A 27,033-nucleotide genomic window follows, 5' to 3' on the forward strand; every position below is an offset into this window, starting at 1 on the left:
AATGTCTGAAAGCAAGCGTCTTGTAACAATCTTCAGATGGGTCCAGGCTGGAGGCGGGAGCATTATGGTCTGGGAAATATTGTCGTGGTATTCCCTGGGTAATTCTGGTAGCCACAATGGATCGCAGAAGTATGTATCTATATTTGGGGTTCATGTCCACCCCTATATACAGTTTGTTTTCCTCGGCACGATAGCAGGGCAATGCAACGTGTCACACAGCTCGCCGTGTACGTGCGAAGAGCACCAGGATGCGTTTACCGTAGTCTTCTGGCCACGAAACTCCCCGGATTTAAACCCAGTCGAGGATCTGTTGGATCAGGGGGTCTGTGGGACCACCTCGTTCGAGCCTTTCGTCCCGCGGATCCTCCACTGGGAAACCTAGTGCAGCTGGTCATTGCACTGGAGTAGGCGTGGCTTCACATCTCTGTCAGTACCATGCAGAACCTGACTGACGCCCTTCCTGCACGTCTCGCAACGGACCGCGCTGCTAAAGTCGGTTATTCAAGCTTATCACAGTTAGTCACATTAATGTGACTAAACAGTGTGTATTACGCATCATAAACAGGAAGACCTTGCAACATTTCTTCGGCATTCATCCGGGAGTGACATCTCACAGTTGTGACCAACTAAGTATGGAATGTTAAATATTATCTACTGGGAAGTCCTAAATAAGGTCACAATACCGGTCCGATATTCCGTTAACTCGTATTTTCTTCGCTGAGTGGCCGTGCGGAACTGTATCGAATGACTTCCAGAAGTCAAGGAATTTGAGTGCCATCTACGGAATCACTACCTACCGTCCTTTGGTTTGTTATGGGCGAACAGAGCAGTCCTGTGAGATAAATGTTGGTATTTTTTTGGAGGGGGGGGGGGGAGGCAAGGAGGTGTGGAAGGACAGAAAAGGAGTCCAATAACTAAATGAATAGACCTCAGGAACTGTATGAAATAAAGAAAATGGCTCCAGTGTCGAAAGCTGATGTTAACGGCCTGGAGGATGATGTGCTGCTCACGCACCTGAGACGAATACCCTCGACGTGTGTGGCGGGGAATGGGGAAACAGCCCTTCCCATCACTTTATTGGTCGTCCGAAACATATTGCCTTACTGATAGACTTCTTTTTCTGCCTTATGTTTCGTTGTTCACTGTTTATACTCTGCCATTTCGTTTTATTTTTTACGGACAGCACCTGTGCGAAAGGGTAAAATGGTATCAAACATGCATGTAGACCTCACACATCCATTGCAAGAAAGAAATGGTCAAAAAGGCTCTAGCATTAGTGATGCTTTGAATGAATAAAAGGAAACGTGTTTCGTGATGCAGAAATGTATTTCAATAATAGTTACGTATCCGGTGTCATTATTAGATGGAATATCTGTTGGTACACACAAACGAAGCACTTGAGCGATATTACCCGGGTAGTATCGACATACCTAAGAAGTGAGACCATTTAATATATTTACGTCACCTGAACCTCATCTCGAACATCATGAAAGCAATCAGAATTACAGTGTTGATATAAACACGGTTCATCAAAATGTTTTTTGAAAGTCTCATAATAATCTGTTCTAGATGTCGCAATGGACACGTGACTCGTTGCTTATTTCTGTTGCACATTATTTTCAGCAACCGAAGCAGCGGAATCGGTTGAAAATAAATAAATCGCCAGGTCCTGATGGGGTTCTAATTCGGTTTTACAGAGAGTACTCTACTGCATTGGTTCCTTACTTAGCTTGCATTTATCGCGAATCTCTTGCCCAACGTAAAGTCCCGAGCGACTGGAAAAAAGCGCAGGTGACGCGTGTATATAAGAAGGGTAGAAGTACGGATCCTCAAAATTACAGACCAATATCCTTAACATCGGTTTGTTGCAGGATTCTCGAACATATTCTCAGTTCGAATATAATTAATTTCCTTGAGACAGAGAAGTTGCTGTCCATGCATCAGCACGGCTTTAGAAAGCATCGCTGCTGCGAAGCGCAACTCGCCCTTTTTTCACATGATATCTTGCGAACCATGGATGAAGGGTATCAGACGGATGCTATATTCCTTGACTTCCGGAAAGCGTTTGACTCGGTGCCCCACTGCAGACTCCTAAGTTACGAGCATATGGGACTGGTTCCCAAGTATGTGAGGGGCTCGAAGACTTCTTAAGTAATAGAACCCAGTACGTTGTCCTCGATGGTGAGTGTTCATCGGAGGTGAGGGTTTCATCTGGAGTGCCCCAGGGAAGTGTGGTAGGTCCGCTGTTGTTTTCTATCTACATAAATGATCTTTTGGATAGGGTGGATAGCAATGTGCGGCTGTTTGCCGATGATGCTGTGGTGTACAGGAAGGTGTCGTCGTTGAGTGACTGTAGGAGGATACAAGATGACGTGGACAGGATTTGTGATTGGTGTAAAGAATGGCAGCTAACTCTAAATATAGATAAATGTAAATTAATGCAGATGAATAGGAAAAAGAACCCTGTAATGTTTGAATACCCCATTAGTAGCGTAGCGCTCGACACAGTCACGTCGATTAAATATTTGGGCGTAACACTGCAGAGCGATATGAAGTGGGACAAGCATGTAATGGCAGTTGTTCAGAAGGCGGATAGTCGTCTTCGGTTCATTGGTAGAATTTTGGGAAGACGTGGTTCATCTGTAAAGCAGACCGCTTATAAAACACTAATACGACCTATTCTTGAGTACTGCACGAACGTTTGGGATCCCTATCAGGTCGGATTGAGGGAGGACATAGAAGCAATTCAGAGGCGGGCTGCTAGATTTGTTACTGGTAGGTTTGATCATCACGCGAGTGTTACGGTAATGCTTCAGGAACTCGGGTGGGAGTCTCTAGAGGAAATAAGGCGTTCTTTTCGTGAAGCACTACTGAGTAAATTTAGAGAACCAGCATTTGAGGCTGACTGCAGTACAATTTTACTGCCGCCAACTTACATTTCGCGGAAAGACCACAAAGATAAGAGAGATTAGGGCTCGTACAGAGGCATATAGGCAGTCATTTTTCCCTCGTTCTGTTTGGGAGTGGAACAGGGAGAGTAGATGCTAGTTGTTGTACGAAGTACCCTCCGCCACGCACCGTATGGTGGATTGTGGAGTATGTATGTAGGTGTAGATGTAGATGTGCCTCCAATACTGTCGTCCACTGTACTGAAACTACGATGAAACTAGGCACTCCAATGTGCGGAGTTTAAGATCAGCAAGTAATGGGTGATTTCTGTTTATGAGCTGAGGACATTTTATAAGTATCGCCCTTTCCGCTGCGCAGTGTGCACTTCAAGATCTACGTGCCGAAGTTCATCAAGCACAAGCACCACACGAAGACGGTGCTGATCCACGCGGGAGGCGGCGGCGGCGGCGAGTCTGTGCACATTGAGGGCGGCGGCCACCACGGCGGGGGCGGACACGTGCAGCTGCCGCAGCACGGCTTCAGCTTCGGCGACGGACACGGCTACGTCATGGGTGCCATCCACCACGTGCCTGACTCCGGCCACGGGGGCGGCATCATCGGACACGGATACGGCGGTGCGTATCCCGCCACTGCAGTCAGCTCCTCCTCCTGGTCATACATAATCTTCATCTTACCTCTCCTTTCTTACATTTCACGCCGCTTCCTTTTGCCAGTACTTTCTGCTCCATGACCCTTCTCTTACTTTCTCTAATTCCAATTGTTTCTCGTAAATCTTTGTCCCTCACAAATCACTTCCTTCTCCCTCACCTCTCTGTCTCTTCTTACTTAATCTCTTCGTCTTCTTATTCAAGTTTCCCTTTCATATTTTAACTTTCTCTCCCTCCTCTTCAGACTTTTTTGTTCTTTTTACTTTTCCTCCCGCTCAATGTTCTCTTTAGTTCAGTTCATCATCTCCTGTCGCTTATCTGTTTCACCCTTGCACGTCCCCTTCCACCTCCTCCTTTTCCCTCTCACCTTCTTCCTTCTCATACCTTAGTTTCCATTACATACCTGTTCTTCACAATCATTTCCCTTCCAATTTTCCTCATTATACCTGCTCCTCTTCCTTACATCTCCTGCTTCTTCTGGTGTCTTCTCAGGGGTACTGTCCTGCTATTTCTTGTGTACGACTTCACGCACAACAGTAAGGAGAGCTGGATTACAGTGGTGTGGCAGCTGTCGTCATAGGAAAGCTGGACACGAGCAGAAATGATTAGCGAGCAAGCGAACACAGTAAACAGAAGATTTACTCAATTTGCATATCTCCAAGTGTTCGAAGGCTCATTACAAAAAATGCAGCAGGAAATAGAGTCCAGCACTCCATGTCCACAAGGAAGAGCCTCTCTGTACTAAGTATGAATGATCGAGTGGGAGCCGTGATGACGTGGCGTCAGCCTAGCATCGTAGGAAAGAGGCCCAATGTCTATAAGGAAGAGGCTCTCTGTACTAACAAGGGAACCTCCCCATCGCACCCGCCTCAGATTTAGTTATAAGTTGGCACAATGGATAGGCCTTGAAAAACTGAACACAGATCAATCGAGAAAACAAGAAGAAGTTGTGTGGAACTATGAAAAAAATAAGCAAAATATACAAACGGAGTAGTCCAGGTGCAAGATAGGCAACATCTAGGACAGTCTGAGCTCAGGAGCGCCGTGGTCCCGTGGTCAGCGTGTGGAGCTGTTGAGCGAGAGGTCATTGGTTCAAGTCTTCCCTCGAGTGAGAAGTTTAATTTTTTATATAATCAACTTCGCTCTCCAAAATTCCAGGACATGTTCAGATTTGCTTGGACATATGCAGGATTTGACGGTCTACACCCGGAAAAATTTGAAAACGCTAAAAACATATGTTTTAACAGAACACAGGGAAAACTGTGCGACAGTGAAACTGTTGCATTCATTTGTTGCAGTTTATGTGACAAATTCTTATGTTTTCATCACTTTTTTGGGAGTGATTATCACATCCACAAGAAAACCCAAATCGGGCAAAGTAGAAGAATCTTTTTACCCATTCGCCAAGTGTGCAAGTTAGGTGGGTCGACGACATATTCCTGTCATGTGACGCACATGCCGTCACCAGTGTCGTGTAGAATATATCAGACGTGTTTTCCTGTGGAGGAATCGGTTGACCTATGACCTTACGATCAAATGTTTTCGGTTCCCATTGGAGAGGCAAGTCCTTTCGTCCACTAATCGTACGGCTTTGCGGAGCGGTCGCAAAACACAGACACTAAACTCATCACGGTGAACAGAGACGTCAATGAACGAACGGACAGATCATAACTTTGCGAAAATAAAGAAAGTAAAATTTTCACTCAAGGGAAGATTTGAACCAAGTATCTCCCGTTCCGCACCTGCTCACGATAACCGCAGGACCACGGCGCTCCTGAGCTCACACTCTCCTTGATGTTGCCTGTCTTCCGCATGGACTACTCAGTTTGTATATTTTGCTTATTTTTTCATAGTTCCACACAACTTCTTCCTGTTTTCTCGATTGATCTGTGTTCAGTGTTTCAAGGCCTATCCACTGTGCCAACTTATAACTAATTCTGAGGGGGGTGCGATGGGGAGGTTCCCTTGTAAGTACGAATGATCGAGTCGGAGCCACGACTAGGCAGCTTCTGAGTAGATCGCAGCGAAGAGGCTCCAAGTGCGAGTGGGTGTCTGGCTGCCGCCTGCCGTCCTATATGGCGACGGCAGAGGGCACTCGTGCAGAGCCGCTGGAGGAATGGCTCATCAGGCGCGCTCCATTGGGTCCGCCAGATCTCACGCGACTGCTGTCACTACCTGATAGGAACTTGCAATTCCTATGCAAATTAAAGGCGCTGATAGGATGTGTGATACGACAATATTCGGGGGTATTCTGTTTTTGATGAAATCGCTCCAATTGTCATTAAAACACACACACAGACACACACACAGTCACACACATACACACAAACTCAATGGTTATGCTAAGAACAGCAAAGTCGTGTAAGAAACTGCCTGAATTCGGGAAAGTGTCATTATCAGCTGCAGTAAAACTTGATACTGGGTGGGATTAATAATGAGTATATTAATGGCATCCTTGTAAATATCAGTCAAGGAAAATGTTCACCTCCGCTTGTATTGATACAGAAGGGGAAAAAAATTAGAAAGATGCTTGAAGACGAATTGCTAGGATAGTATGAAGAGGGGACTATGCAAGTAAATCATTGAAGTTCCACGAACTTTTCTGCACGTGACCATCTGTTGCTGACAGCTGCTTTCCGAACCCAAACTAATCACGGAGTATCTTCGAAAGATACGCACTCCTGTCCAACAGCGTAAAACCTTGACCACAGCTGATTTACGATTGGCAGCCTTCTCCGATTACTGATGGTTTCTGCTTCATCAGGTGGATACGGAGAGTATAATACCAGCCTGGACGGACGTCTTTAATTTGTTTCTCGTGAACTGGGAACTTTTTGATGAATGGAAACTAAGCATAGTCCGTTGTGTACCTAAGAATGAAAATCGTCGTTCGCCGGTTTCTACCAACCAATCAGCAGTTTACATATTGCAACCAGAATTTTGGAATGTATTGTTCACAAAAAGAAGTTTATTACTTTGACACATTCAACCTGTGTGACAAATATGAGTCCAATTCTGTAAATACGGCAGCACGAGCACTGTAGTAGTTATCAGATGATCTGAAATATGACAGAGAGCAAACAGTTAATGTTATTAGACCTTAGTAAAGCATTTGAAGCCATCAACCATCAGGTACTTCTCACAAGAATGTGATGGCTTTCAGACAGTATACAGACGTGGTATGAAAGCTATTAGAGAAATAAAGAGAAGGATATCGTGCCCAGGAATGAAAATTCGTCATCGAAGCAAGTTTTGACAGGTATCAGACTTGGGCCCTCTTTTGTTCTCCTTATATGTCAGTGACATCCCGTATGTGTCGTTCTGTAAATATGACCTGCTGCTTTACTTAGAAGGGACCTGAATATACCAGTACTGCCATCCAATCGACTAACATTGACTTGGGTTCGGCCCTCCGTTGGCTGCGTTAAGCTGAGCCTAAAATAAAATGCGAAGAACTCTCAGGTAATTTTGGTTTCACATCAGAAGTTCATTAGAACTGAACCGTGCAAAAACCTGTCCTCTATTCTTTTTCATGGTTTCCTAATATCTCATCTAAAAACGCCGAAGTACTTTGCATGAAGAGCGAAGCTGAACAGAAACCACTGTCGGCACTGTAGGAAGACTTTCTTCCTCCCCATTCAAAAATGTCGGATCATATTTCATCACAGTGAGAGAAAACTGTGTATTCATTCACTCTGCCGAACATGCAGTACTGTTGTATAATGTAACACGATACTTCTAGTGAATACTCTAGACGATTAGAACTAAAGAGGAATTCTTTTGTGAATTACATCCGCAACATTACTTCTCTTTGACCTTTGTCAATGCTTCTTACAAGGATTGTTGCGACTGGACAAGTTAGATAACTATTAAGTGCTATATGTCCTTCATTAGTTTCTGGGCACACGCTAATCCCGCCTAGTAACAGTATCTATTATCTCAACATGTTTAAAACGACTCACTTATCTAGTAATGTGGTTGTAAGAATCCACTTAAAAACAATCTACATTCTCAAGTTCAACTGTCCGTCCCGAACCTAACTATCCTGTACTCTAAGCACAATTTTAATTATTGTTGCAAACAAGAAAAGACTAAACCACTACCTTTTGTCATCATAATTTAATTCCCAAAATTAGCGTAATGTTCATTCACTCACCCGATTTCTTTTTTTTCTTCTACCATCATTGTTCCTACCCCAAACCCGCCCCACCCCCTACTCACACCTCTCTCACCGTTCATGTCTATTGTTGTGACAGTGCAGTCTTGATTCTGTTCCTGTACATTATCTCTGTTCTTCTGCCCTTTTTCTCTTTACGTGCTTACGTAAGCAGTGATTTTTTTCTGCTGAATTTCAAATAAATGCACTTCTTCTTCCAGTTCTTTTTCCTTTTTCTTGTATCTACATTAATTATGCTCTACCTCATTACTCTTTCCCTCTCAACTCTGCTCGTATAACCACTGATTACGGGCCACAGTCTAAATTTGGCTCTAATGTATCTTTTTCACTAACATAAACCGCCTAGGTTTCTACTATAACTATTACTGTTATCGCTGTTTGTGTCACGGCTATTTCTGAATGTTGTGTCCCATGCTACACATAAGCAACCTTATAAAAAACCCATGCTATAATAGATATATTGTAACCTATGAACAACTCCTATTTCGGTGTGACAGAGAGCCTTTTGAGCATAATATTCTCAGGATAAATAAATGAATAACTAATTAAAAAATAACATGTATAAAAAGTGTTTTCACTTACGAAATCATCGCATGGTAAATTACGTCATAATTCGTCATAATTACGACCCTAGCAAGCAATTGCCTTTAACACATTTGCTTCCCTGTGGAACAAGGGGAAAATTAAAGGCTTGTTTTCGTGTGCAGATGGCGGCGGCTTGTCCCACTCCGTGAGTTCGCACGCTGCTCTTCTGAGCCATGGCGTCACGCACTCCATAGGACACCATAACTTCGGCGACTCTGGTAAGTACACACAGTATGAAGCACAGCACTGCGAAGCTCATTTTTAAGAGAGCACCGCCTAGACAGACAGAGAGAGAGAGAGAGAGAGAGAGAGAGAGAGAGAGAGAGAGAGGGGGGGGGAGAATGAGGGAGGAGGGATTTCTATTTTTCGAGCTATAGAGAGGAAGGGAGGGATTTCTAATTCGAGTCATTCAGAGTTATTGTAACTCGTTTATAAATACGATACTTTTACTCCATGAACTGTTGATGCTTAACGCTTCAGACGCGTTTCGCTATTTTACACGTCTTAAGTCGTTCTTGCGCATCACCTGAGAGCATTTTAGGCAAATTCGCGTCGAAATTGTTCGTTTTTAGGGTTCCTTACCTCAATCGGTAAAAACGGATACCTTGTGGGTAGATCACTTTGTTGTACGTCTGTTCGTCTGTCTGTCTGTTAAGAACCCTTCTTCTCAGGAACGGGTAGAGGAATGAAGTTGAAATTTATATCCAACAGTAAGGTGTACGGTTCCGTGGCGGTGTAAAAAATTTAAGCTTGTAAGTCAGTGCTATCAAAAGATACGGCGGTGTGTAGAGGCCTCCTTTTTCTCAGTAGTTGGTAGAGATATAAATTTGGAAATTATATCAAATACTACGGTGGATGGTCCCTAAATGATTTACGATTCTAAGTCAATGCAATCAAAAGATACTCCATGTATGTAACATATTTTGGTACTCCCAGACCCGCTAATCAAAACCTGTAAACGAACTCTCTACCTAGATGTCGGGCCTGGTTGTCTAGTTGTGCCGGCACGGTGGCTCAGCGTTTTCGATCAGAGTGCTGGCTACCTCCTGTATTAAAATAATGCAAAAAATAAATAAATAAAAAAACTGGGTGAAGTATTCAACGATGAATTTGAAGGTGTGTCACATGGCGTCCGCCCAAACCAAATGACGGGAACAATAATGGAAAACGCACTTGTCTGGAAACCGGGAGGTCGTCGGATCGAATCACGGACGGGCCACAAATTTGGCAGTCTTCGTTGGAATCGAGCCGTCACCTCTCAACTCTATGAGGAGTCGTCAAAAACAACACGTGGTTCGGTTTTCACGTTAAACTGTAGGTACCCTGTCTCTAGTTAGATAAATGGGGTATGGGACACGCAAGTTGCTCAAGTGGCTTCCAGTAGATAGACTTGTACCGGGAAATTGAACCACATAAGGTTATTCTTGGTATCTACAAACATAATTAACTTTGTACTGAACCCTCAGACCGAATGTCCTAATCGCACGTTTCCGGAGTTTTTATTTGTTTTTTGTTTTTGTTTTTCTGTCAGACTGTTGCGTGTACTATAAAATAATAAAAAAATAAAAAATGTTCAGATATATGGAAATAATGAGATTAATATTAAGGCGTGTCGTACAAGCACAATAAGCTAAGCTATGCTTGTAAATGGGTAAACAATCTTTATATATTAGTTCCACATAAACGAAATTTTCTTTCTCTTGTTGTATTGTAGATTTTTGCTTACCAATTAATAATACTAGGTCCGATCGCAGTATCCACCTACAAAATCTTGACCGTGTCCATCATTCCTTTCGTAATCGGATCTTCGTAATAACTGCGAAGTACACAGCTGGGCTCTTGTATTTTTATATATTCCAGTGCTACTTGGAATAATAACTCAATTTTTCACTGGTGAAATACTACTATAATATTTCTTCTACACACATCAAAAATACAGACTTTTTACTTATTCTCACAACCAAAATGGCTACCACCGATCTCGCTATAAAATAAAGTACGTCTACCTTCGTTCATTAACAGAGAGCGAGTCCTTCTTCTTACCGAGGAACAGGAAAAACATCCTAGTTTTTTAACGCTTGGAAATCAAAAATACATGACGGTAGGCCCAGGCTCTACGCTGGACTACCGCTTCACCTTTTCTGTTTGCCATTGAAGGAAACGAAAAAATGAAAACAAGAAATGCAAAACGTATTAAAATTGCCCCCCCCCCCCTACTGTATACTGTTGGAAATAAGACTCTTTATTTAGGGAGACAGTATAGTACACCGTGTAGTTTAACAGTTCATTGATGACCTAATCACCAGTTTATACGAAACTTTAGCAGTTATCGTGAAAACCGTTAAAACTGGTTACGAGATCACCAGTAATAATCTCAGTTACACAATGCAAAAAGAACAAAGACTGATAAGACTAGAAAACAAACAATACAAATGTGACTTTGCAGGCAATGGTGGCAAGCGAAGTGAGACTTTCGACTTATGGTCACATGGAGAGAAAAACACGGTATTTGATAGGACATATAAAATTAACGATATGTAAGTTTTGCATTTTGAATTCCACAGTTAAACGTTTTTGAAAAGAATTGTTTATTTTTCATTTTAGCCACAATAATTGTCAGATATGCATTTACTCAACCACTGTTCACCGATTTCGGCTACAAGCCAGTTTTAAGTGACAGCATTCTTTCGTGGCCACTTTCCAACAAACAATTTGTGTTGCTCCTGTCAACACGAAAGCAAATCGAGACACACACAAAGACAGCACTCACTCCCGTCCCTCCCCCTCCCCCCCTCCCTCCCCACACACAATAGTACAAGTTTACATCCAATTTACTTTCGCTGTTGATGGAAAGACAAAAGGAATGTATGATGAGGTAAAAGAAATTATTCACGTAATTAATGTAGCGGACAACACTGATGAGTGACTGGAATTCGGTAATGATAGGAAGAAGAAAACAGAAAATGGTAGAAGAATATGAACTGGGGAAAAGAATTGAAAGAGGAAGTCGCCTTGTAGGATGTTGCACAAAGGATAATTTAATCATAGCTAGCACGATTTAAGAATCGTGGAAGAAGGTTGTACACGTGGAAGAGAATTGGAGACACTGGAAGTATCTCGATAGACCATTTAAAGGTAAGACTGTGATTTCAGGACAACATTTTAAACTGCAAGACATTTCCAGTAACAGATGTGAATTGTGACCATAATTTATTGGTTATGTACTGTAGATTGAAACTGAAGAACTTGTAAAAAAGGTAGCAAATTATGGAGATGGGACTTGGCTAAGTTGAAAGAACCAGAGGTTGCAGAGAATTACAAAAGAAGCATTAGGCAACGATTGATTAAAACATGGAAAAGGAATACAACAGAAGACGAATAGGTAACTTTGAGAGATGAAACAGCGAAGGCACCAGGGGATCAAACAGGTAAAAAGATAACGCCTAGAAGAACACCTTGGATGTAACAGAAGGTACCGAATTTGACTGATGAATCGAGAAAATGTAAAAACGCAGAAAATGAAGAGGTTAAAGGCTATATAACTGTCTAGAAAATTAGACTGACGAAAAGTGCGAAATGGCTAAGCAGAAACGTTTAGAGGGCTAATTTAAGTCTATAGATGCATGTATATTAGGGGACAGGTAGATGCTACCTTCAAAAAAATTAAACAAGCCTTTGGAGAAAATAGAAGTAGTCATATGAATATCAAGAGCTGGACCGAAAAACCAGTACAGAGCAAAGAAGAAAAAGCTGAAGGATGGAAAGAATACATACAGGGGTTATCCAAGAGAAATGAAGGAAATATTATAGGAGAGGAAGAGTAAATAGATGAGATGGCAGATATGATACTCCGAGAAGAATTTGATAGGGCACTGAAAGACCTAAGCCGAAAAAAGGCCCCTGTTGTATATGACCCTCAGTACTACTGATATCCTTGGGGTGAGCCAGCAATGACAAAACTGTTCCACCTGATGTGCAAAATATATGACACAGGGGAAATACCCTAGACTTCAAAAAGAGTGAAATAATTCAAATTCAAAAGACAGCAGGTGCATACAGGTGTGAAAATTACGAAACCATCAGTGTAATAAGTTATCGTGGCAAAATATTGATATGAATTATTTACAGAAGAATGGAAAAACTGCTAGATGCTGAGCTAGGAGAAGATCAGTTTGAGTTCTGGAGAAATATTGGAACAAGTGAGGAAATACTGACCCTATGACTTAGGTTAAAGAAACGCATACTACGTTTATAGCTTTTGATACTGCTGATCGGTGTACACCCTTTGAAATTCTGAAGTTAGCAGGGGTAAAATATGGGCGGTGAAAACCTTTTTGCAATTTGCACAGAAACCAGACGGCAGTTACAAAGACGAAGGGCACAAAAGGGAAGCGGTGATTGAGAAGGGACTGAGACAGCATTGTAAGGACATCACACACATACATGCCCTAGGCAGGATTCGAACCTGCGACCGGAGCGGTCGCTCGGCTCCAGACTGTAGTGCCTAGAACCGCACGGCCACTCCGGCCGGCAAAAGAGAGAGAGAGAGAGAGAGAGAGAGAGAGAGAGATTTAGGAATTACTCAGGGAGATGAAATAAAAGCTTTGAGGTGTGCCGACGAGGATATAACTTAAACATTATCAAAAGAAAAAAAAAGAGTAGTGGAATGTAATCGACTTAAATCAGTTGACGCTGAGAGAATTAGTCTAGGGATTGAGTTACTACAAGTAATAGATAAGTTTTGCAATTTGGGCAGCAAAATAACTGATGTTGGCCATAGAAGAAGGGGTACAAAATGTAGACTGCCATTGGCGAAAAAGCGTTACGACATCTTTTCTGTAGTGTGGCCTTGTACGAATGTGAAACGTGGTCGATTGTCAGACAAGAAGAGAACAGAAGCTTTTGAAATGTGGTCCCGCAGAAGAATGATGAAGATTAGATGGGAAGATCATGTAAGTAATGATTAGGTAATAAAGAGAATTGGGAAAAAGAAATTTTCGGCATATCTTTACTGAAAGATGGAGTCAGTTGATGTGACATGTCGTCAATTTAGTACTGGAGAGAGGTGTAGGGGGAGACCAAGAGATGAGTACAGTAAAGAGTTTCAAATGGATGTAGGTTGCAGCTTACAGATGAAGAGGCTTGCACAGAATGGAGCAACCTGGGGAGCTGCGTCAGACCAACCTTCGGACTGAAGACCACAACAAAAACAGTGAAGTACGACCCTGGACTCGCATTTGGGAGGACCGTTGCCTGTCCGGAGATCGACATTTAGGTTTTCCGTGATTTCATTAAATCGCTTAAGGCAAATGCCGAGATGGTTCCTTTGAAAGGGCACGAAGAATTTTCCTTCCCCATCTTTCGCTTATCCGAGCTTGTGTTCCATCTCCAATGAACCCGCCGTCGACGGGACGCTAAGCACCAATCTCCCGTCAGTACTTCTCGAAACGAGAGAGATATGTAGGGCTGCACTCTGGTATGTATGCTCCACTAATCCAAAAGGCTCTCCAAGCCTCAGGACAGGAGAGTCTCTTTCATTCCCTCTCCTGTGGTGCACCGTCTGTATGGCGAATCTTCCGGCAGTCTCGGAAGTTGGCTCACTTGAACCTTTCGTGCCAGACGTGTGTAACGATGCAATTCTCTCGTGCAGCTGTAATGAATATAGTAAAGATGCTAGGCGTATGGATTCTGTGCATTGTGTTCTCTGTGATGAGCGGAGCGGATGACGCGGATGCCTCGCAGTACCGTTTGCCGGTCAAAAACATTGCGGATTTTCGGAAGGCTAGAACATTGGTGCAGGACCTACAGAGGGTGGCCAGCAAAAACTGCGAGGTAATTACAGTCCCAGTGAATAAAAAACAGAGAAAATTTCAAAATTTAAACATGGCTGAAGCAGCAACTGTTAAAAATCTTCACGAAAAAAAAAAAACAAAAACAAAAAACAACCACAAGGGAACAAACGCTTATAGCTTTAAGCAACCATGAAAATTACCAAATTATTACATGCACAAGAACTTTTAGTCACTTACTAATATCACATCCTGCAGTGGAGATGCATAAAACAATCGTACCAAAGGCGGCACCAGTAGTTAAAATTAAAATATCCCCTCCATCTACACAACATACGAGGTGCGTTCAAGTTCTAAGGCCTCCGATTTTTTTATAATTAACTACTCACCCGAAATCGATGAAACTGGCGTTACTTCCCGACGTAATCGCCCTGCAGACGTACACATTTTTCACAACGCTGACGCCATGATTCCACGGCAGCGGCGAAGGCTTCTTTAGGAGTCTGTTTTGACCACTGGAAAATCGCTGAGGCAATAGCAGCACGGCTGGTGAATGTGCGGCCACGGAGAGTGTCTCTCATTGTTGGAGAAAGCCAAAAGTCACTAGGAGCCAGGTCACGTGAGTAGGGAGCATGAGAAATCACTTCAAAGTTGTTATCACGAAGAAACTGTTGCTTAACGTTAGCTCGATGTGCGGGTGCGTTGTCTTGGTGAAACAGCACACGCGCAGCCCTTCCCGGACGTTTTTGTTGCAGTACAGGAAGGAATTTGTTCTTCAAAACATTTTCGTAGGATGCACCTGTTACCGTAGTGCCCTTTGGAACGCAATGGGTAAGGATTACGCCCTCGCTGTTCCAGAACATGGACACCATCATTTTTTCAGCTCTGGCGGTTACCCGAAATTTTTTTGGTGGCGGTGAATCTGTGTGCTTCCATTGAGCTGACTGGCGCTTTGTTTCTGGATTGAAAAATGGCATCCACGTCTCATCCATTGTCACAACCGACAAAAGAAAGTCCCATTCATGCTGTCGTTGCGCGTCAACATTGCTTGGCAACATGCCACACGGGCAGCCATGTGGTCGTCTGTCAGCATTCGTGGCACCCACCTGGATGACACTTTTCGCATTTTCAGGTCGTCATGCAGGATTGTGTGCACAGAACCCACAGAAATGCTATCTCTGGAGGCGATCTCTTCAACAGTCATTCGGCAATCCCCCAAAACAATTATCTCCACATTCTCGATCATGTCGTCAGACCGGCTTGTGCGAGCCCAAGGTTGTTTCGGTTTGTTGTCACACGATGTTCTGCCTTCATTAAACTGTCGCACCCACGAACGCACTTTCGACACATCCACAACTCCATCACCACATGTCTCCTTCAACTGTCGATGAATTTCAGTTGGTTTCACACCACGCAAATTCAGAAAACGAATGATTGTATGCTGTCAAGTAAGGAAAACGTCGCCATTTTAAGTATTTAAAACAGTTCTCATTCTCGCCGCTGGCGGTAAAATTCCATCTGCCGTACGGTGCTGCCATCTCTGGGACGTATTGACAATGAACACGGCCTCATTTTAAAACAATGCGCATGTTTCTATCTGTTTCCAGTCCGGAGAAAAAAAAATCGGAGGCCTTAGAACTTGAATGCACCTCGTAATTGTAGAGAGATGGTAGATCCGAACACGGCATATTATCAGTACTTAGCCTGTGAACTAGCGTGAAGAGGGTGTGGAGGCACTAGGGCAGACAGTTTCACCGAGAGAGGGCATTTCTGGTATGCGCGAGACACTCGCGCATATTAAAACCCAGGGATACTCATGCGCATCAAAATTTTAAAGGTTGTGCTAATTCAAACCCTCTGTCTTAATAAATAAAACATATCAAAATCATGTAAAACACCTGCAGACAATAGAAAATGTGAACACCAATTTGCCTGTGTCCTAGTGTCAAGCAGGTGGAGCTTGCGCTAAGGAACATATCCAACGAGAGAGGGCACTAGAGTTATGCGCGAGAATCTCGCGCATATTAAAGGCTAGGATACATACTCACGAAAACGAACAAAATGTTGTAGAAAAACGAAACCATCTGTCATCATGAATAAAAACCATAACAGAATCATTTAAACCACAGTACACATCGAAAACCGCGAACAACTATCATCAAACATACGTAAAATCCCAACAAGACAGGAAAGGAGCATCTCACCAGCATTAACAGACAAGAAAACTAGCTTCTAGTCGGCCAGACTATATTACGTTAGAGCAAGAAGAGTTTTGAGACCATCCAAAAAAGTTTTGTTTCTAAGCTGCACTTGTTTGTTAAGAATAAATCCATCTTTTTGAGATAGATATTTAACAATTTCTGATTCCTCTAACAGGTCCAGTTCGTAACCCTTACTCTCTTACAATTCTACGTCATCCAGCTTACGTTGCACATGTCGTAAGAGCAATAGATGTTCAGCAAACGTGGAATTGTACACATTTTCCCCATTTTTACCTAGCATGTGTTTTTTATATCTTACTTTAATGGGACTACCTGTCTGTCCAACGTAGTAGTTGGGGCAGTCGTTACAAGTAATTTTGAAGACTCCGGATTTGACGCCAAGTTCTTCCCGTGCCCCAGTAGTATGAATCACTCTTTGTTTTAAGCTATTGTTTACGGAAAAGGAAACTCTGAAACCGCACTGCTTCAGTAGAAGTCTCCTTGTCTTGTATGATAGTTCCCCAAAAATGGAATAGGAATAAAGTTATTACCCTCACTCTTTATCGCACTGTTATCTCCTAAGGTTAAACATTTTACACCTGTATTTTTGCTTCTAATGAAAATATATTTAGATATACCGAAACCGTGGTCAAGGATGTCAATAAATCTTTATCCTGCAACTATTTGGCTGTTATTGTTTTGCGTGACAGAGAAAATTACTGTAGTACGCTTACAGCTGTAATAAATGAAATTCATGATAAACAAATAGTAGCTTAAGGTCGAGATAAGACTGATACAAGCTACCACTAATATAATATAAGCGAATACTAAAATATAATAGCTGAAACAGGCAGCGTAGGGGAGATAACTGCCCTGTGATTGACGCTTTTTAAAAAGTGCTTTCGTAGTGGAACAAATCCTCTGCCCATGGCACTCTGTCAGTTCCCAGGGAGACGTAAAGTTCATTTTTACAGGGCACTCGGTGGAACACTTCTTGCGGAGATGTGGTGGTATTAATTTCTCGTTTAAGCTTGGTGGATTAAAGATAAGATGTGTGGGTGGAGCAGTTTTAGTAGCGATGTCAGAACTGGTTTTTCACACTATTACGTGAACTGAGTGCGTGGAAACGGTTTCAATTGAGGGAGAAAAATGAAAAAAATGCATTCTCACGATAATAATGAAAACTTTCTTTCAAAATCTAGCTTCATTTGGAATTTATGTGCAAAAACTCGTCTTTTGTGAGTTTTTTACTCGCACCTCTTCTATATTTTAAACTTGTGCGAATCAGGTCGGATTTTATAAGAAGATAGAAAAATACATGTAACTAATGGTTGTTCAGTTTTTTGGGAAAGGTTTATCCTTTGCCACGATATAGTGGTCTAAAGTTGCACATAAAATCTTCAAAAACTGCTATCCCATCTTGTGGAAAAGTTGTTTTCGCACGAAACAAATGCTTATTTCAGCCAATCATACTCATACTTAAATGGTTGTTGCAACATTTCGCGGTATAGTAAAAGTTGGGAACCAGAGTAAAAAATGCTCTTATCACAGCACAAAAAGGCCAATCCGCCCTGGTCTGAGTTAGGGATGTAAAAGAAGGGTACTAGCTTTCCAGCTTATCTGGCGGCTTCAGAGACATTTAAATCAAAACATGTTGACATATTTGCGCTTTTTACGAGTTAACCCTACTTCCCCAGCGCATTGTGCTCTCTTAGCTGCGAGATGTTGGCACACCTGTGCCGAAAATCCAGAAGATTCGCCACCCATAATAAACAATAAACGATGTTATATGGTTGAAGAGCACACATGCAACAGCTAAAAAGATTTTCCTGGGAGGGATAAAATTTCTGGGGGGTAGATTTGTTCCAGGGAAGACGCTAAAATTTTTTTTGATTTGTGCATGGGGGTGGTTGATTTTTTACCCGAGAAGACCATTTCTCCCCTAAACCCACAGCCTTTTATATGGGTAGTGAGGGGTAGAAACAAATATGTATAAATTTATGCCAAGACACAAAGGAATTAAAGACATTAGCTACCAGGGGCAATTATTTATATCAATGGGGCAAGGTGAAAATTTGTGCTGGACCGAGATTCGAATCCAGGTCTCTTGCTTACGAGGCAGATGCGCTGTCCACTACGGCAATGGCCGTCACATCCGCACGGAATACCCTAGCATGCCACCCGTCAGACCCAACTCCTCATCTTATACAACACACTGCTAATGTAGTGCTCCTGCTCATTAGTCTCATGATTTGCGGCATCTCGCCGATTTTCGTAAGAGTTCGAGCTTTGTGTGCATCTGCATTGAAGGAACTTAACCGTCATCACATTAATTATATATATTTGCTTGTAGAGTTTGGGATGCATCAAAAATAGGAAGTATCCGAAAGTGGGGGTGCATCTGTAATAGGAAGTATTCCAGAGCGACTTTAATGACACTTTGTGGCATATTGCACTATATGACAAATTCCCTGTTGGTTACGTGATAGCATTTGTCATGTTTCACGACATGACATCATGTATCATGTTACTGTACTTGACACAATGCCTTATAATAGATGATCATGAGGTACTAATACTATAAAGTAAATGAAGGGAATATACCTGTCAAAATGTTTTGATTTAAAAGTCTTTGAAGCTTCCCGTTAAGTCGAAAAGATAGTTCCCTTCTTTTACATTCCTAACTCTGCCTAGGACGCATTTGCCCTTTTTTGTGCTATGATAGGAGCATTTCTCATAGTGGTAAGCATATGTATTGAGGCGAAGTTTGCTTACCAATGGAACGTATGTCTATACAAGCGTGTCTATAGGCACTGGAATGTCTGGTTTTGGTAGAAATAAATACAAGGTAGGATGTTCTTTCCTACGTGGACGCTTCTCAGAGTTTTTCTCGTTCGGTTGCAGGTTCCTCTGGAATTTCGGAAGGCTACCACTCGGGTGACTCATCTGACTACGGCGGCGGCAGCGGCGCCTCCTCTGTGGAGTACCACGGGGACTCGGGGCTGGGCTCGTCCGGGGGCGGGTTCGGAGGCGGCTACGGGGGCGGCTACGGAGACGGTGCGTCGAGCGGCATCACGACGGAGCTGACGGCGCACGGCATCCGCCACAGCCTGGGGGGCGGGCACGGCGGCGGCTACGCGGCTGGGCTGTCCTCGTTGGTCGACGGCAACCACCTGGGCGGGGGCGGCTACGGGGGCGGAGGCCTACACTTCGCTGGGCACAGGTCGGGCGTGGCCGCGCCCTCGCAGGGGTACAGGTGAGGCGGCCCACATATCATCGCATCTACTACGAACACTTTTCATATATCTTTTACAATGCGATTCTATTTTAATAAAAATACTCTGCAACTAGGGGACACACTTACCACTTCTGGGGGCAGTTTGGAGCTATTTAAATCACGGCACTGACCTTTACTTTTAGTTTTTTTTTTTTGGGTCACCATTCTTCTGACTGGTTTGATGCTGCCAGCCACGGCTTGCTCGCCTGTGCTAGCCTCTTCATTTCAGAGTAGCAATTGCGGTCCACGTCTTCAATTATTTGCTGGATGTATTACAATGTTTGTCTTCCTCTACAGTTTTTACCCTCTATAGCTCCCTCTAGTACCATGGAAGTTATTCTCCGATGTTTTAAGATGTAAGATGTCCTATCATCCTGTTCCCTTCTTCTTGTCAGTGTTTTCGATACATTACTTTCCTCACTGATTCCGCGGAGAACATGTTTCATTCCTTACCTTACCAGGGCTTAATAAGCCACGGCTGCACAATACCAACACGAATTCTTTACAGACAAATGGAAAAACTGGTAGAAGCTGATCTCGGGGATGATCAGTTTGGATTCCGTAGAAATGTTGGAACACGTGAGGCAGTACTGACCCTACGACTTATCTTAGAAAATAAATTACGGAAAGGCAAACCTACGTATCTAGCATTTATAGACTTAGAGAAAGCTTTTGACAATGTTGACTCTTTCAAATTCTGAAGGTGGCAGTAGTAAAATACAGGGACCTAAAGGCTATTTACAATTTGTACAGAAACCAGATGGCAGTTATAAGTGCCGAGGGGTATGGGAAGCAGTGATTGGGAAGGGAGTGAGACAGGGTTGTAGCCTATCCCCGATGTTATTCAATCTGTATATTGAGCAAGCAGCAAAGGAAACAAAAGAAAAATTCAAAGTAGGAATTAAAATCCATGGAGAAGAAATAAAAACTTTAAGGTTCGCCGATGACATTGTAATTCTGTCAGATACAGCAAAGGACTTGGAAGAGCAGCTGAACGGAATGGACAGTGTCTTGAAAGCAGGATATAAGATGAACATCAACAAAAGCAAAACGAGAAAAATGGACTGTAGTCTAATTAAATCGTGTGATGCTGCGGGAATTAGATTAGTAAATGAGACGCTTAAAGTAGTAAAGGAGTTTTGCTATTTGGGGAGCAAAATAACTGATGATGGTCGAAGTAGAGAGGGTATAAAATGTAGACTGGCAATGGCAAGGAAAGCGTTTCTGAAGAAGAAAAATTTGTTAACACCGAGAACAAATTTAAGTGTCGTTTCTGAAAGAATCTGTATGGAGTGTGGCCATGTATGTAAGTGAAACGTGGACGATAAATAGTTTAGACAAGAAGAGAAAAGAAGCTTTCGAAATGTGGTGCTACAGAAGAATGCTGAAGATTAGATGGGTAGATTACATAACTAACGAGGAGGTATTGAACAGAATTGGAGAGAAGAGAAATTTGTGGCACAACTTGACTAGAAGAAGGAATCGGTTGGTACGGCATTTTCTGAGGCATCAAGGGATCACCAATTTAGTATTGGAGGGCAGCGTGGAGGGTAAAAAACGTAGAGGGAGACCAAGAGATGAATACACTAAACAGATAAAGAAGGATGTAGGTTGCAGTAGGTACTGGGAGATGAAGGAGCTTGCACAGGATAGAGTAGCATGGAGAGCTGCATCAAACCAGTCTCTGGACTGAAGACCACAACAACAACAACAACATCAGTCCACCTAATTTTCAGCATTCTTCTGTACCACCAAATCTCGAACGTTTCAATTCTCTACTGTTCCAGTTTACACACAGTCCGTGGTTCACTACTATACAGTTCTGTGCTCTCAACGTATATTCTCAGAAATTTCTGTCGAAAATTAAAGCCTTGTTTGATACTAGTAGACTCCTCTTCGCCAGGAATGCCCTTTTTAGCAGTGCTAGTCTGCTTTTGATGTTCTCCCGGTCACCAATCGTGATGTTAAATTTGTCGCTCTCCACGTTTCTGCTACTTCTCAACATTTCATCTTTCTTCGATTTTCTCTCAATCCATATTCTGTTCTCGTTAGAATATTCATTCCATTTAACAGATAAATTTCACTGACGATAGCAATATCATCAGCGAATCCTATCATTGATATTCTTTCACTTTGAATTTTAATTCATCTCTTGAACCTTTCTTTTATGTCGATCATTACTTTTTCGATGTGTAGGTTGAACAGTAGATGCGAAAGACTACATGCCAGTCTTATTCCCCTTTTAGCCAGAGCACGTCGTTCTTGATGTTCCAGTCTTATTGTTCACTCTTGGTTCTTGTATATATTGTACATTATCCGTCTTTCCCTATTGCTTACCCCTGCTTTTATCAGAATGTCGAACATCTTGTAGCACTTACGCTCTTAGTATTGATACACCTACTCGGGAAGGAACCTTGACCTCTATGAGCCAGAGGTATGGAGCTGTCTATATTTAAATGATGCAATCTATACCACCCAATTAATATCAAAGAGGAAAAAAAGTAAATATTTTTAAAGAACTATTTTAACTATCTACGGAGATTTTTTGATCATTGGATGGCCTGATCTCGTGCCGAAACTGGTAGCCAGTAGGCTACATAAAAACGCTGCTACAGACTAAAGCAAATAATTGTTTCTACTCTCATTTGTCACACTTGCCTTACTACAGTCAGTGGAACTGGAATAAAAGTACCAGTATGCAGTACGCAGGAGAGTCTGTAAGTTCTGAAGCTGATTTTTTGATGCGTTTCCACTAACCTCATCGTTGAATGACTGTTGAACTCCGTGGTTTGAACACTTCACGCCAGACGTGTTGAAACGCATCAGTCTAGCTGTTGTAGAAGTGTGTGAGCATCTGTTGTAACCTGATATTACGCGAGTGTGTACTGGACTCTGGAACTCTGTGCATTTTGTCTTGTAGAAAGTCTTGCAGAACAATCACTGGAAGCACTCACATCCGTTAAATATCTAGTTATGTGCGTATGAAACGATTGAAAGTGGACCGACCACAGAAAGCTAATCGCAAATAAGATTATGCCAGACTCAGTTCCCTTGGGAGAACTGAAAAAGTGCAGTCCATACAGTGTGGGATCCATATCAGATAAGATTGATAAAGAAAGATCCAAAGAAGAGCAGCGCGTTTCGTTACAGTTGCATTTAGTAAGCGCGAATGTGTCGCGGAGATATTCAGCCACCTGCATTGGCAGATGTTACAACGAAGGCATTGTGCATTGTGGTGTGACTTACTGTTAAGATTTCGAGAGTGTACGTTCCTAGAAGAGTCAGTCATTATATCGCTTCTCCTGCGTACGTCTCTCGAAAAGATCATGAAGGTAAAATTAGAGGTTCGAGCCCACACTGAGGTTTACCGTCAATTATTTCCCGCAGACGATTCGCTACTGGAACAGGAATGGGGAGAAGTTACAGTAGTACGCAAAGAACGCTCCGCCACACATCGTAAGGTGCCTTTGGGAGTATATATGTAGATGTCTACAATTCTGTTCCGCGTCTTCATCTAGTAAAGAATATACCTACATACGGGATATCCAGACAGACTTGCGACTAGAACAAGAACTTATTAACATGATTGTTAACACTTCGCTACACTACCAAATTGACCAGTTCTTAACGGCTCAGGATGTGCGCTGTAAATCGGTCTCTTCTTTTAGTCAAGTAGTGCTATAAATTTTTTTTCTCTCCGATTCAGTTCTTTATCTGTTCATTAGTTATCCGAACTGCTCAACAAATTTTCAGGACAACACCTCAAAATCTATTCATGTCCTGTATTTACTCTTTATAGTCCATTTTCAGTTACATATAACAGTACATTCCACATTCCAGTCCAATACTTTCAGAGAAAACTTCCTAACGCTTAAAATTATATTGCACTTAATATTTGTCTTCTTCAGAAACTTCTCTTCTTGTTACTGCAGTACTTCCTGCAACGTCCCCTGTGTAGCCCCCACCCGGAAATCCGAATGTAGGACCGTTTTACACTACAAATTTTTTTTATTCAAGATGATTCCATCATATCTCACTTAAGCCTGAAAATGAGTGCCTGATCATATTGTGGCACTTTATTTTACAGATCCGTCTGGATCACATAAACTTTTACACTCCACTATTACCGGTTTCGGCTACTGCCATCTCCAGATGATAAAATATTCTGATGTAGGTATCAACGTCAAATTATGTATATAGATACGTAGTAAGTGCTTCCATCATCATTAAACCATGCAGTACAGCCGTATGTCCTTCCTCCTGTGATTTCCCCTTGCTTTCATCCATGCGGCAATACCAACATACCAAGGCTTTGTTAAATATTGTTGCAAGGCCAGATCAGTCATCCAGACTTCTGCCCCAGAAACTACTCAAAAGCCTGCTGCCGCTCTTCAGGAATCATAAATCGGCCTGGCCTCTACACTGACACTTCTCCGATGTGTTTGCATCTTCCGTACGGCTATCTATATCGCTGAGGCGTGGAGTCCACCAAATCGTGAAAATTCCATGATTCGCTGTCGCTTTTAAATTTATGATTAGTTTATTACCTTAGTCTGGCAACTTGTACAACAATAATTTTTCATAAACTGACAGTATTAAAAAGTCGCTTAAAGAGTAACAACTAGTCACAGTTTGTGTTTTAATTATTTAAATAAAAATGCACCAAGAACAGGTCGAGCTTAGAAAATGCATCTTTAGACGTCTTTTACACGGCTGACTGTTGAAGACCTTTCCAGGTCTATTACTGTACGATGCCCTGAGATGGTTCTAAAATGCATCATGAATGTGATAAAACCTATATAACTTTGTCATGTACTTATTCGGAACTCTGATTGTGCATCAGTTACATCCAGTACGATTCCAGGATGTGTTAACTTCCTGCGAACGTCTCATTTTTATGTGAAGAACGCTTTATATGCACTGTGTAAGGTCAGGCACCTCCTACTGACGTGAACAAACTATCTTTAAATTACCAGATAGTTAGGGATGTAATCTTAACTTCAATAAGATTATGTGTCTTGTCCTTACAGAAGTCTTCTACTTGCCTCATATTATTATTATTCTCACACTAAATTAAACTATTTAGGTTGCTGAATTAAAAAATTTGCAGCCTGGAACCATGGTTATTGCGATAGCCGTTCAAAGTCATTTTAAATTGTTGCTAGTAGACTCAATATCTTTGTTCAAAATTTTTCTATTTTAACACTGTCATAGTCAATTCGACTGCTGTATCATGAACGCAGAGTGACCTAATGTTTCTGTAACCACGGCTCTGGTTGCCATTAAAACCCTACTTAGTCTCATTACGACACTTGACCTCATGGTCAACATGTGACTGCGCACAGCCAACTCACCAATTCTACAGAGTGCCCCAAAAATGTTACGACAAACTTTGATGGATTGCAGAGGGTGTCTTGAGATACAATTCGAGGGTGATGACCTGTGTCCAGGAACGACATCCAACGACGCTACAGAATGTCGATGTTATAGACACTGGCGCCTGCCAGTAGGCCAGCCTTTGTGCAGCAAACGTGACTCTGTACGCTGGCAGACTGTAGGCGGAATGTCTCGCAATGCCGTTTCTTGGTCAATGATCGCGGCTGGTTGTCACGATCGCCAGTGGAGAAGATAGAGCTGCGTAGACAGGCCTTGTCTCTTATGAACGCGATGCTTTGCTTCCTCGGTGGATGACGGCTTTGGACACGGGTTTCCATATGCAGTTTGTTTTTCTAGTATATACCGAAAAACATTGAGATTTTAAAGGGCTCCTGGAGAAAACAGTGAATGGAAACCCGTGTCCAAAATCGTAATCCACCGAGGCATCGAAGCATCGCATTCATAGGAGACAAGGTCTTTCTACACAGGAGCTAGCTCCATCTTCTCCACTGGCGATGGTGGCGATCAATCGTGATCATTGACCAACAAACAATATTGCAAGACTGCTACGGAGGGTGTGGTCTCGTGGCAGTTGTCGGAACCTATAACTTCGACGCTATGTAGTGTCGTTGGATGACGTTGCCGGATACGGGTTCCTATCTTAGATTTGTTCCTCAAGACACCCTCTACAGCCCCTTTAAGTTAGTCACAATATTTGTGGAACGCGCTGTATAATGCTGTTATGGATATTGACCTCCCCTCGTCTCTTGGACCTGAATTTTCTTCTTAACCCGTTTCTTCAGGAAATACAACTGTATTTAGCGGCATTCATGTGCCTTCAGGTCCCGCATTACTTAATACGCGTACGATCTCTTACACGAACACCACTCGACTTTCTCAGACGCTCTGCTACGTTTTATGAGAACTGCATTGTCAATTCGCTCTCTGTCCACTGTCAGGTGCAATCTTTCAAATTCTTAAGCCAGCACATCGTTCTTTCTGTTTCAGCGTGCACGAGACAAGCAACGAGGGCGGAGGCATCGAGGATGGCGGTTATGGCGTCGCTGGCGGCTATGGGGGAGGATACGGGAGCGGCTATGGCCGCAGTATGCGAGTCCTCAGTCACTACTAAGCACTGCCCCGGCCCATAACTGGAAACAGGTTGCCAGTCTTACGCCAACCATGAAGGCCACCATTAAGAGCTTGGTGCCACTTGGCTTAGGGCATCGCTGTGTTTGTCACCCCCTTGCGACTGAAGAAAATCACGCGCGCCTGCATTCTTTTGCTGAAAGATCTGTCAACAATGGACGTAGAACCTTCTCGAATCAAACCAAAGCCTTATTCTCTAGTTTAGATTCTCGTACGCCGCTTGCAATGCAAAGCATTGCGATACCTCATCACTTAGCATTATGCTCGCAACTTGTAGCTCTCTTTGCCTATTGGGACGCTATTTACAGTCCGAGTGTAGAAGCACGTTGTTAATGCACGTTTTTCATATCAAATAACCCTTAGACTGAACTGTTCCTCGTCTTGTATTTGTAAGTGTTTTGTTGTTAATATTATTTTTCAGTTGTTGTTATTGTTTAATTGTTTCATATTTTATAAGAGTTGTTGTCACTGTGATTATGTTATTGTTATTATTTTACTTAATGAGACAAACACTGCTATATGATGTACATACATAGTCACTAACCCGCTGTTATTACATTTAATGAATTTTTTTATAATTTTATTATTTTTCTAATAAAATATTTTTGAGCATAAATTATTATCATTAAATCAAATAACGTTATGTTAAATGTAATTGCTGTATATGTGTCCTTATTAAATAATCTTCACCCCTTCTCTGAACATCTAGGCAACGCAAAAAAAAGTTAGTTGACTATTTCTTCCGAATGAAAGAAGATAAACTAGAAAGCTAATATGCCTCTATTTCTGGAAAAAGGGAAGAAGTTTTTACTTGTGGGTATTATATTTACGCTTGAAGCCGATAGGAGTCAGCATGAGAAATAGAATTTAACCGTGGTTCCCTACTACACGACGTCGTCCTAAAGTTCGAAAGACTACCTCT

The 27,033-nt window shown here is 42.3% G+C and overlaps 1 protein-coding gene across 1 annotated transcript in view; it reads left to right on the top strand.

Annotated features, from left to right (window-relative positions):
• LOC124796305 (glycine-rich protein DOT1-like) overlaps positions 1-26,652 on the top strand; it is a 53,532-nt gene extending 26,880 nt beyond the window's left edge. The window contains exons 3-6 of the mRNA XM_047260431.1: positions 3,268-3,524; positions 8,442-8,537; positions 19,214-19,565; positions 25,971-26,652. Of these exons, the coding sequence (XP_047116387.1) occupies positions 3,268-3,524; positions 8,442-8,537; positions 19,214-19,565; positions 25,971-26,094 (829 nt within the window). The 3' untranslated portion in view covers positions 26,095-26,652. The remainder of the gene's footprint in view (positions 1-3,267; positions 3,525-8,441; positions 8,538-19,213; positions 19,566-25,970) is intronic.
• Positions 26,653-27,033: the final 381 nt, after the last annotated feature.

Source organism: Schistocerca piceifrons, chromosome 4, assembly GCF_021461385.2.
Source record: "Schistocerca piceifrons isolate TAMUIC-IGC-003096 chromosome 4, iqSchPice1.1, whole genome shotgun sequence".
Classification (NCBI taxonomy): Eukaryota; Metazoa; Arthropoda; class Insecta; order Orthoptera; family Acrididae; genus Schistocerca; species Schistocerca piceifrons.